At 36.3% G+C, this 12937-nt stretch overlaps 1 protein-coding gene across 7 annotated transcripts in view; it reads left to right on the top strand.

Annotated features, from left to right (window-relative positions):
• The window catches only part of CLOCK (clock circadian regulator), a 119457-nt gene that overhangs the window by 99510 nt on the left and 7010 nt on the right, over nucleotides 1-12937 (top strand). For 6 of the 7 annotated variants that reach the window (XM_042936346.1, XM_042936347.1, XM_042936345.1 and 3 more), the window contains 3 exons: nucleotides 2547-2699; nucleotides 8955-9164; nucleotides 9939-10144. In XM_042936346.1, the coding sequence (XP_042792280.1) occupies nucleotides 2547-2699; nucleotides 8955-9164; nucleotides 9939-10144 (569 nt within the window). The remainder of the gene's footprint in view (nucleotides 1-2546; nucleotides 2700-8954; nucleotides 9165-9938; nucleotides 10145-12937) is intronic. The other variant, XM_042936350.1, reaches the window with a different exon arrangement.

Here is a 12937-nt window from a genome sequence, read left to right on the forward strand (position 1 = left end):
TGATATGTGAGCACATTAGATGGACCCCTAATGCAGCCTGAGGAAGTGAATGAAAACTTTCTGGAAGAATTGTTGCTTGGGCTCAGTCCTGAAGGAGACCTACATACAGAAATTAGCAAGGAGACAAAAGAATAGGTATTTATAAAATTGACACTAAATTACTTTTGATTAGAAATTCCTAACTTGTAATTTATGACTCTCTATTCATTCAGTGCTTCAAACACATTAAAAATACTAGGTAGTGGTAAAAATAATCCAAACTGTTTTGTTTGGTGTTAAATATACCTTGACTTAACAGTATTTCAAATAATGATAGTTAAGAATAGGTAAAAAACATTTTTCTGAAAATACCTTTATCTTACATGGTTTTTATCTAAATTATACTATATATAATTTTAGCCATTATATGACACCTGTACAAGTATATTGACAATGTTGTAAATTATCTAAACACCATAACCTTGACTTCCTGTAACATGATTATATAAGGTGCTTAAATATTATCTGTAGTTGCAGTAGTTTTCATCATCGAGTCCTCAATCCTTTTTATTCTGAAGGTTAACAGATTTTTTATGTAAATATTTAGGTATACTTTCAATATTATTAGTTCACTAATCTCAAGATACTGGATGACTATTTCTTAACATTTTAAAGGGATATTTTCATGAAATTTAGTAATACCTGCTATGTCAAAAATGTTCATAACTATCCAGACCTCATATTTTGTTGAGTGATAAAGCCACTTTGCCTCTTAGTTCTGAGATTTTTTTTTCCTGTTATTCTGCCTTCTGTTTATATCTTATTTGCATTTAATAGAAATCCTTTAAGTAATGTCAATGTAAAGTTTATTCAAAGGTATAAATAACTTTTGTTAGGATAAAATATATTTGTATGACATAAATACAACATTTTGAATAATATTTTTAAGAGGCAGAGCTCAAGTACAAATTTGTAATGTTTTCTCATACCTAGTGTAATCTAATGTAAGATATGATTATTGTCAACTTTAGAAGTCTGAGTTGTATACTTTTTGAAAAGTAGTATTCAGTATCAGTACAAACTTTTGAAGATAAAGAAAAAAAGCTTTTGGGAGAGCATTTCTCACTTTTAGATGCAGTTCACTATGGGAGGCTATTTTAAGATTAAGGCACATTTCCAATAAATTGAAATTCTTTTTGGTATACTATATCCTGTGCTAAATATTCATAGAAAGAGTTAAATGAGCCTGTATAGACTTAAGTGATGAATCGCTAAGTGTGGCTAAATGTCAAGCAGTAGTAAATAAAAGCTGCTTATGACTCAAGTAAAACATAGTGAAATAAGATTGAAACTCCTGGAAGTAGAATAACTGTGTTTTCTTTCATGTCTGCACTTATTCATTCATAATTGCTTAGTCTTTAAAAGCCTACATTTTGTACTTGTCTGAGAACAGCTTCAGTTGAAAATGTGAGGGGCACCTCGGTGGCTCAGTTGGTTAAGTGTCCGACTTCAGGTCAGGTCATAATCTTGTGGTTTGTGAGTTTGAGCCCTGCGTCAGGCTCTGTGCTGACAGCTTGGAGCCTGGAGCCTGCTTTCAGATTCTGTGTTTCACTCTCTCTCTGCCCCTCCCCTGCTCACACTCTGTGTCTGTCTCAAAAATAAAGAAACATTTAAAAAAAATTTTTGAGAAAAAGGAAATAGTAAAAATATGGTTAGTTATCTGTTTAGATTTTTATAACCTTCAAGTGTGTACAAAGAGGACATTGTAGGGATGACAGAATTTGATATGAGTAACTCTAAGAACCGGCTACTTTTTCATTTGTTAAATGGTAGAGATTAAGAAACTTGTTCTAGGAAATGGTAGAGCCACAATATGATCTCTGGTCTTCTAATGCCAGTGTATACTCATAATCAGTCAAGATCTGGTCAGCAGTCAGAAGCCATACCGGAAATTTGAATAGGGCTAATATAAAAAAATATATTAACTGGTAACAGGGAATTCTAAAGAATACAGGCATAATGGATGTAGGGGGCAGCCACTAACTGCAAGTGAAAAGGAGAGTACAGTATGCAAAGAAGGAACAACTTGGAAAACTCTCCCAACCTCCTAAACTTCTTCCTCCAGGCTGGGTTGAAACTCAGTTCCCATTGGGGTTGGTGTGGCTGTAGCCACTGGATGAGAGGGAGGTTCACTGAGGTGCCAGAGACCAGGGCTGGAGGGCAGGAAGCCACCTGCTGGGGTACCAGCAAAATTTGTTGGGGAGCTTCCCATAAGGATGCCAGTGGGACTTGCTGGAAAGCCACCTCCCTTTGCAGTATCCCTCTAGCTCCATCTACTGACATGACTAAGTTTGTGTCCACTGACAAAGGATGATGTTTATAAGGTCCAGCTCCAGTAGCACAAAGCTAAGCAAAGGTGGGTGAATTAGGAGCCAAGAGGCAATACGTTAGTAACTGGTATAACATTTTTAACTCATGATATATACTGCTTATTTTTCACATTGCACAATTATGAAGAATAAGTGATTCTAAAATATGTTACACTTTTTCCAAACATGGGACTTCAGTTTCAGTTTTCAGCTCAGTTAGGAGCCATGCAGCATCTAAAAGACCAGTTAGAGCAACGGACACGGATGATAGAGGCAAACATTCATCGGCAACAAGAAGAACTAAGAAAAATTCAAGAACAACTTCAAATGGTCCATGGTCAAGGGCTGCAGGTAAGTTATTATATTTGAATACAACAAAGCATGCTATTCACATTTTGGTTTCTTAATAAAATTGACTTTTCTTACTTAAAAATGAGATGCAAGAAATACATTTCATCAATTTGGTTCAGTAAATACTCATTGGTTACCTACTCAATATGATTGAATTTATAGTCTGATTCATTCCTAAGAATATTTCCATCAACATCCTTGTTTCTCCAGATTAGATTCATCTTGTATAGTCTTTATTTTTAGTAAGCTTATACCCATAATATGAAAATAATATTTTATATAGACTTTTAGGTACATGTTGGTACAGAATTTAGAAATCAATCATCAGTCATTGTTTTAGTGAAATATCAGTAGGTATGATTCAAATTAGTCTTATTTGGTCAATCTACTGACCCACTAAAGTTACATCTGTCAGACTAGTATTTTGGAGAAGGGAAACTTTAAGTGAAAACTACTTCTGTCTCATGCCATAAATTATAAATGATAGGTGATGAAGAACCAGCAGTCCACAGGCCCTTTTTTTTTTTTTTTCAATATAATTTATTGTCAAATTGGCTAATATACAGGGTGTAAAGTGTGCTCTTCGTTTTTGGGGTAGATTCCCATGGTTCATCGCTTACATATAACACCCAGTGCTTCTCCCAACAAGTGCCCTCCTCAATGCCCTTTACCCATTTTCCCCTCTCCCCCACCGTCCATCAACCCTCAGATTGTTCTCTGTATTTGTTTCCTATGGTTTGCCTTCTTCCCTTTCTTTTTGTAACTTTTTCCCCCCTTCCCTTCCCCCATGGTCTTCTGTTAAGTTTCTCAAGATCCACATATGAGTGAAAACATGATATCTTTCTCTGACTGACTTATTTCACTCAGCATATACCTTCCATTCTATCCATGTTGCTGCAAATGGCATGATTTCATTCTTTCTCATTGTCAAGTAGTATTCCATTGTACATATAAACCACATCTTCTATATCCATTCATCAGTTGATGGACATTTAGGCTTTTTCCATAATTTGGCTATTGTTGAAAGCACTGCTATAAACGTTGGGGTACACGTGCCCCTGTGAATCAGCATTCCTATGTCTTTTGAATAAATTCCTAGTAGTGCTATTGCTGGGTTGTAGGATAGGAACCTCCACACTGTTTTCCAGTTTGCATTCCCACCAACAGTGCACGAGGATTCCCTTTTCTCCACATCCTTGCCAGTATCTGTAGTTTCCTGAGTTGTTGATTTTAGCCACTCTGACTGGTGTGAGGTGGTATCTCAGTGTGGTTTTGGTTTGTAGTGCCCTGATGATGAGTGACGTTGAGCATCTTTTCATATGTCTGGTGGCCATCTGGATGTCTTCTTTGGAAAAGTGTCTATTCATGTCTTCTGCCCATTTCATCACTGGTTTATTTGTTTTTCGGGTGTGGAGTTTAGTAAGTTTTTTGGTAGATTTTGGGTATTAACCCTTTATCCAATACATCATTTGCAAATATCTTTCCCCATTCTGTCGGTTGCCTTTTAGTTTTGTTGATTGTTTCCTTTGAAGTGCAGAAGCTTTTTATCTCGATGAAGTCTCAATAGTTCATTTTTGCTTTTATTTCCCTTGCCTCTGGAGACTTATTGAACAAAAAGTTGCGGCTGAGGTCAAAGAGATTGTTGCCTGCTTTCTCCTCTAAGGTTTTGATGGTTTCCTGTCTCACATTGAGGTCTTTCATCCATTTTGAATTTATTTTTGTGTATTCTGTAAGAAAGTGGTCTAGTTTCATTCTTCTGCATGTTGTTGTCCAGTTCTCCCAGCACCATTTGCTAAAGAGACTATCTTTTTTCCATTGGATACTCTTTCCTGCTTTGTCAAAGATTAGTTGGCCATACATTTGTGGGTCCACTTCTGGGTTCTCTATTCTATTCCATTGGTCTATGTGTCTGTTTTTGTGCCAATGACTATACTGTCTTGATGATTACAGTTTTGTAGTAGAGGCTAAAGTCTGGGTTTGTGATGCCTCCAGCTCTGGTTTTCCTTTTCAACATTACTTTGGCTATTTAGTGTCTTTTGTGCTTCCATACAAATTTTAGGATTGTTCGTTCTAGCTTTGAGAAGAATGCCAGTGCAATTTTGATTGGGATTGCATTTGATTGTAGATTGCTTTGGGTAGTATTGACATTTTAACAATATTTATTCTTCTAATCCATGAGCATGGAATGTTTTTCCATTTCTTTGTGTCTTCAGTTTCCTTCATAAGTTTTCTATAGTTTTCAGCATACAGATCCTTTACATCTTTGGTTAGGTTTATCCTAGATATTTTATGGTTCTTGGTGCAATTATAAATGGGATCGATTTCTTGATTTTCTGTTGCTTTGTTATTGGTGTATAGAAATGCAGGCAATTTCTGTACATCGATTTTTGTACCCCGCAACTTTGCTGAATTCATGAATCAGTTCTAGCAGCCTTTTGGTGGAGTCTTTCAGGTTTTCCATGTAGAGTATCCTATCTGCCAAAAGCGAAAGTTTGACTACTTCTTTGTCAATTTGGATGCCTTTTATTTCGTTTTGTTGTCTGATTGTTTGTGCTAGGACTTCTAACACTATGTTAAGCAACAGTGGTGAGAGTGGACATCCTTGTCGTGTTCCTGATCTCAGGGAGAAAGCTCTCAGTTTTTCCCCATTGAGAATGATATTAGCTGTGGGCCTTCATCTATGGCTTTTATGATAAGGTATATTCCTTCTAACCTGACTCTCTTGAAGGTTTTTATTAAGAAAGGATGCTGTATTTTGTCAAATGCTTTTTCTGCATCTGTTGACAGATCATATGGTTCTTGTCCTTTATTAATGTGATATATGACATTGATTTGTGAATATTGAGCCAGCCCTGCAGTCCAGGAATGAATCCCACTTGATCATGGTAAATAATTCTTGTTCTGTGCTGTTGAGTTCAATTTGCTAGTATCTTGTTTAGGATTTTTGCACCCATGTTCATCAGAGATACTGGCCTGTAATTCTCCTTTTTTGTGGGGTCTCTGTCTGGTTTGGGAATCAAGATAATGTTGGCTTCCTAGAATGAGTCCAGAAGTTTCCTTCCATTTCTATATTTTGGAACAGCTTGAGAATAGGTATTAACTCTGCTTTTAAGTGTCTGGTAGAATTCCCCTGGGAAGCCAACTGGCCTAGGACTCTTAATTAATGCGAGATTTTTAATAACTGATTCAATTTCTTCACTACTTATGGGTCTGTTCAAATTTTTTATTTCTTCTCGTTTGAGTTTTGGTACTATGTGAGTGAGTGTCTAGGAATTTATCCATTTCTTCCAGATTATCCAGTTTGTTGGCATATAATTTTTCATAGTATTCTCTAATAATTGTTTGTATGTCTGTGGTGTTGGTTGTGATCTCTCCTCTTTCATTTGTGATTTTATCTGTTTGGGTCCTCTCTCTTCTTTTTGAGAAGTCTGGCTAGGGATGTATCAATTTCGCTTATTTTTTCAAAAAACCAACTCAGTTACATTGATCCGTTCTGCTGGTTTTTTTGTATTCTGTATTGTTTATTTCTGCTCTGATCTTTGTTATTTCTCTTCTTCTGGTGGCCTTGGGGTCTCTTTGTTGTTCTGCTTCTAGTTCCTTTAGGTATGCTGTTAGATTTTGTATTTGGGATTTTTCTTGTTTCTTGAGATAGACCTGGATTGCAGTGTATTTTCCTTTTAGGACTACCTTTGCTGTATCCCAAAGGGTTTGGACTGTTGTGTTTTCATTTTCATTTGTTCCCATATATTTTTTAATTTCTTCTTTAGTTGCCTGGTTGACCCATTCATTCTTTAGTAGGATGTTCTTTAACCTCCATGCATTTGGAGGTTTTCCAAACTTTTTCCTGTGGTTGGTTTCAAGTTTCATAGCATTGTGATCGGAAACTGTGCATGGTATTAACTCAATTCTTTTATATTTATCAAGAGCTGTTTTGTGACCCAGTAAGTGATCTGTTTTGAGAATGTTCTGTGTGCACTTGTGAAGAATGTATATTCTGCTGTTTTAGGATGAAAAGTTCTGAATATATCTGTCAAGTCCATCTGGTCCATTGTATCATTAAGGGCCATTGTTTCTGTTGATTTTCTGTCTGGGTGATCTGTCCATTGTTGTAAGTGGAGTATTAAAGTCCCCTGCAATTAGCACATTCTTACCAATAAGATTGCTTATGTTTGTGATTGATTGTTTTATATATTTGGGTGCTTCCGAATTCATTGCATAAGCGTTTATAATTATTAATTCTTCTTGAAGGGTAGACCTTGTAGTTATACATAAGGCCCTTCTTCATCTCGTTACAGCCTTTAGTTGAAAATCTAATTTGTCTACTATAAGTATGGCTACTCCAGCTTTCTTTTGACTTCCAGTAGCATGATAGATGGTTTTCCATCCCCTCACTTTCAATCTGAAGGTGTCCTCAGGTCTAAAATGGGTCTCTTGTAGACAGAAAATAGATGGATCTTGTTTTTTTTATCCATTCTGATAACCTATGTCTTTTGATAAGAGCATTTAGTCCATTAACATTCAGTGTTATTATTGAAAGATATGGATTAGACTCATTGTGTTAGCTGTAGGTTTCATGCTTGTAATGATTTCTCTGGTCCTTTGTGGTCTTTGCAAAACATTGCACTCACAGTCCCCCTTAGGATCTCTTGTAGGGCTGGTTTAGTGGTGATGAATTCCTTCAGTTTTTGTTTGTCTGGTAAAACCTTTATCTCTCCTGCTATTCTGAATGACAGGCTTGCTGGATAAAGGATTCTCGGCTGCATATTTTTCCTATTCAGCACATTGAACATTTCCTGCCACTCCCCTCTGGCCTGCCAAGTTTCAGTAGATGGGTCTCCTACTACCCTTATGTGTCTACCCTCGTAGGTTAAGACCCATTTGTCCCTAGCTTCTTTCAGAAATCTCTCTTTATCTTTGTATTTAGCCACTTTCACTATGATATGTCATGCAGAAGATTGATTCAAGTTACATCTGAAGGGAGTTCTCTGTGCCTCCTGGATTTCAATGTCTGTTTCCTTCCCCAGATAGGGGAAGTTCTCAGCTGTGATTTGTTCAAACACACCTTTGGCCCCTTTCTCTCTCTTCTTCTTCTGGAACTCCCGTGGTACAAATATTGTTCCATTTCATTGAGTCACTTAGTTCTCTAATTCACTGCTTGTGGTCCAGAATTTTTTTCTTTCTCAGCTTCGTCTTTTTCCACAATTTTATCTATTTCACCTATTCTCCCCTCTGCCTCTTCAATCCTTGCTGTTACCGCCTCTAGTTTATTTTGCACCTCATTTACAACATTTTTTAATTCATCATGACTGTTTTTTAGTCCCTTCATCTCTGCAGCAGTAGATTCTCTGCTGTGTTCTGTCTTCTGTGTGTTCTGTCTATGCTTTTTTCAAGCCCAGAGATGAATTTTATGACAATTATTCTAAATTCTTGTTTAGTTATATTGTTTATATCTGTTTTGGTCAATTCTTTAGCAGTCATTTCTTCCCGGAATTTCTTTTGAGGGGAATTCTTCCGTTTCATCATTTTGGCTAGTTTTCTGTCCCTGATGTGTTTTAAAACTTATGTGGCCTGCACCTGGGAGCACTACTATATTAAAGAGGGGTCATACACTATCCAGAGCCTGGCCCTTCAGGAGGTGTTTTTTCGAGTGTGTTATTTGTTCTCTGTTGTTGTGATTCTGGTTGCTTTATCTCCCTACTTGTAGTCATGTTTTGGACCCTCCACTAGGTGTGCTTTGATTTGTTTGCTGAAGTAGCCCTGTGGCCCGCTAGGTGTCCCTGTGGGTCCCTGGAGACATCTTTGTCACTATGCAGCCCGGACTCTTGGAATTCAAAGTCCTTTGGCCTCAATACTGCTGTGTTTGAGGGATGAGGGAATTTCAGGTCCCCCTACTTCTCCACCATGTTGGATCTCTTCCGGTCCATAGGCCTTGAGTAGCACTGAGCTAGGGTAATGTCATCTGATGAAACAAATGGTCCCCAACATGTAAAGTGTTCAAACAAGTAGAGGTTTTGAAATTTATAACACTTTTTTCTGACAATTGGAAACATGATAGAGTTAGGATAACTGGAAGAATGAATATGAATTATGTTTTATTCTGTATTTATTGCTAATTCATTCAGAATGACTTAGACCATCCTGATATTTGCTTTTAAAACTTAATTTGTAGGAATGCTTAGGTGGCTCAGTTGGTTAAGTGTCTGACTTTGGCTCAGGTCATGATCTCACGGTACAATGTGATCTTTATTTCTGAAGATGTTTTTACAGCAGTCAACCCCTGGTTTGAATTTTGGTTCTGTTCAACTTTCTTCTGGAAATTCATCTAACATCCAGCAACTTGCACCTATAAGTATGCAGGGCCAGGTCGTTCAAACCAACCAAATTCAGAGTGGAATGAATACCGGACACATTGGCACAACTCAGCATATGATACAACAGCAGACTTTACAAAGTACATCAAGTCAGGTAATGATATCAAGTATAGTGGGTTATGGAGTGCTCAGTGATTGAAATGTATGCTATTGCTGAAACAAAAATGAAGCTCTATCTCGAATAATTCCATATTTTAACAGTAATAATTAGAAAGTTTAGTTTAGGGGCTCCTGGCTGGTTCAGCCAGTAAGACCGTATTGTCTCATGATATCAGGGTTGTGAGTTCAAGCCTCACCTTGGGCTTGGAGTCTACTTTAAAAATAAATAAATAAAATAATAGGATTTTATTTTTGAGGGTGATCATTAAAATATTTGGTACAAAATTGTTAAATTGTTGATGTTAAATGCTTTCGGTATTTTGACATTTAAAAATTTTATAGTTGGGGCACAGTGATAGTTTAATCAATATTCTAAGAAATTTCATATAAATTCCAGGAAATTTGATGCAGGTAATTGTTATACATCTGTGACTATAAATCCCAATTCTTCAAATGAAATCTATAAAGATGTCTAATGTTAGTCACTCACTTTGGGCATTTAACAGAAATTGCTCGTCTATATTTTATTTCATCCCTGTTAAGATCATGCTCCTTTTCTAAAATCATACCTTGTATTCAAGCAAGGATTGAAGACTAATTCATTCTCAGTTACTATAAGTCTTTTTCCTTTGTATTAGATTTCTCCCAGAGTAACAAGTCCTGCCTCTTCTTTTCTTGCCAGCTATTGTTAGAATGATGCTAATAGTGTATGTATATTTACTGAAAAAATGTTTTCATTTAATTTATCGTAAAATCTTCTGTTTTCTAGCAGAGTCAACAAAATGTACTGAGTGGGCACAGTCAACAAACCTCGCTTCCTAGTCAGACACAGAGCACACTCACCACTCCGCTCTATAACACTATGGTGATCTCACAGCCGGCAGCTGGAAGCATGGTCCAGATTCCATCTAGCATGCCACAGAACAGTACCCAGAGCACTGCTGTAACTACATTCACTCAGGACAGACAGATCAGGTAGTTGTCATATTTCATGAGTTTTTACAAAGTTGTAAAAATTGATTAGTTAAAAAACAGTAATTTGATTTGAAAAAACAGTTTGTAGCTAACTCCCACCAGAGTTCTTGAATTTGAAATAAAATTGCAGATTATGTTCATTGTTTAAGGACTTTATAATAAACGGACAACAAGTTTTGTTCTTGGTCCAGAAATGTTCTACCAAATATTATAGAATCCAGCATCTACGGCATACCGTTATAGAAGATTTGTGGCAGGGTTTGTATCACTCTGAAACTTTCATCATTGTAGTACAAATGTTGAGTTTTCAGGCAGTAACAGGGGTTAGGGTGGATACTAGCATAGTTGATATATGTCATGGAATAAAATTAATTTACCTTTCTTGAGTTTTTTGAGTACTGTACTAGGTGCTCAAAATACACTATCTCATTTAACTCTTTTTTTTATTTAAATGTGTATTAGGGTCTGTTATTTCCCAGATAAGAAAAAAGTGAGTTTATAGTAATTTGGTCAAAGGCTTATAGGTAGCAAAGGGGGTGATGAGCAGTTTCTGAATTTTAGCTTTGGTGTCTGATTTCAAAAGCACACTAAACATTTGTGGGTCATTCTAGAAAAATAGCCATTCATGACTTATTTTAGTAGGCAGTCCAAATAGCTGACTTAGAAACAAATATTTTGGGGGCACCTGGGTGGCTCAGTTGGGCATCCAACTCTTGATTTTGGCTCAGGTCATGATTCCAGGGTCTTGGGATTGAGCCCTGTGTCAGGCTCCACACTGAGCATGGATTAAGATTCTCCCTTTCCCCTCCCCCTCTCCCTAGCGCGCGCACTCTCGCTCGCTCTCCCAAAAGAAAGAACAACAACAACAAGCAAGTATTTTGAAGAAATATCATTATTTCATATATTGGGAAACTATGTTTTAATGACTATAGGGTCTCTATAGTCTTAAAACTTCTATTTAGAATATTTTTTATTTTTTACTTATTTTACTGTAATACAAGTAGGCTGCTGCTTTTATAATTTTATTGTTGTATCACACTGTGTAATAGATTTTGTTAAAATCCAATAATTTCCAGAGAGTAAAGAAGCTGCAGGATCACAGAGGCAGTGAGAGCAGGGAGAACTTGCTTCTCTTTGGAACTTAGTTCCTCAAGTTAAGTCCAACTTTTAGGTCTGACATTCTGAAAGATGTTATGAATGTGCTCCATAGAAATCTAGAGGGTTCGTTTTAAAGCCTGAGGAAAATTTCATTAGTCTAGAATGCTGATGTGCATTTTGGAGGATACAGTTTAGCAACTACTTGTAGAACCTCTTTTTTTTTTTTTTTTTTGAGGGGAAAATATATATTTCAGCGAACATTTGAGTGCCTACTAAAGTGAGTATGGCTGGTACATTCCTCATCTCGAGAATGATCAGACTAGGAAGCCATAAAAAGTTAAATCAGTATTACTGTATGATAAATACTTCTGCTTAGGTCTTTAGAAAGAGGAAGTGAGCAGGTTTATAGATTGAGGCAAACAGGTGAAGAGAGGAGTGTGGTCAAGGCAAACTTCACAGAGGAGGTACTTGGCGTGAGTCTTAAAGAGCTTGGCTGTGGGTGTACATGTGATAGGGAGTCTCAGGAGGGTGTTCTCAGCTCAGGGAACAATATATACAAAGCCACAGAAGTGATAGTTAAGCATAAGTAGATTGAAGAATGTCTTTTGGTGCCAGAGATGGATGAAGTATTCTCATCACATTTTATCAGTGAGCAGTTTGGGCAATTCAGATTTTAATTTCTTTTAAGATTTACAGAGAATTGAGGATTTAATACTTCTGTGCCTAAAACACTTTCCAAATGTTACTTTTTCTTTGGGCATCATTCTTCATATGTAAATATTTTGTTCTTTTTTACATATTTTTTGCATTGAATAATACATTTGGTCCTGAAGTATACATAAAAAAGTTGTTTTATTTTAAAGATATGGTATGGATTCAAAAATAGATTCTGGATGTTGTATGTAAGTGATGAATCACTGAATTTTACTCCTGAAACCAATTATTGCACTTTATGTTAACTAAAATTGAAATAAATTTAAAAGAAAAGGAAACAAAAACAAAAAAAATAGGTTTTGTCTTGTGGAGACCACATAAATAATAAAGTGCATTTGTACTAAGTTGGACACCGTTATGTACTTTCCTCAGTTTATAAGTGCAGTTATGCTCCTTTCCCAGGAGAGGCTTAGCTCAGTTTTCTTGCTGTAGTGACCAATGTGAGAAGCTAACTTCATTTCACAGAAGAGGCAAATAGAAATAATGTTATTCCCTGAACAGGCACCAGGGTTTTTATTATTATTATTTTTAAAATAGAAGAAGGAAGGTGGGAAGGGAGTGAATGTTAGTGACTTCTAATATGGTAAGTACTATACTGCATTGATAAATGTATAAATTGATGGTACTTTTATTCACTGTTGGAATGTCATTTAATTTTCATTTATGTTTATAAGATACAATTTGCAGTGTAAATGTCTTCTGTAAACTAGGGAGATTTTTAGAAATCCCTTATGATAGCTTAGCTGTAAGTTTATCCATGGTTAGCAAAATAATGTGCATTTCGGAGGACACATATATCGGACTCGCAAGTACCTAGTAATTTTATAAAAAGAAAAAAGGTATTTTTTAAACAGGTTTAAAACTTTTTTCATTGTGGTAAAATATACATAAAACATGTTAACTGTTTCAGCAGTTCATTGGGTACACGCATACTGTTGTGAACATCACTACCATCAGTCTCCAGAACTTTTTTCTTCTTCC

Source organism: Panthera leo, chromosome B1 (assembly GCF_018350215.1).
Source record: "Panthera leo isolate Ple1 chromosome B1, P.leo_Ple1_pat1.1, whole genome shotgun sequence".
Classification (NCBI taxonomy): domain Eukaryota; kingdom Metazoa; phylum Chordata; class Mammalia; order Carnivora; family Felidae; genus Panthera; species Panthera leo.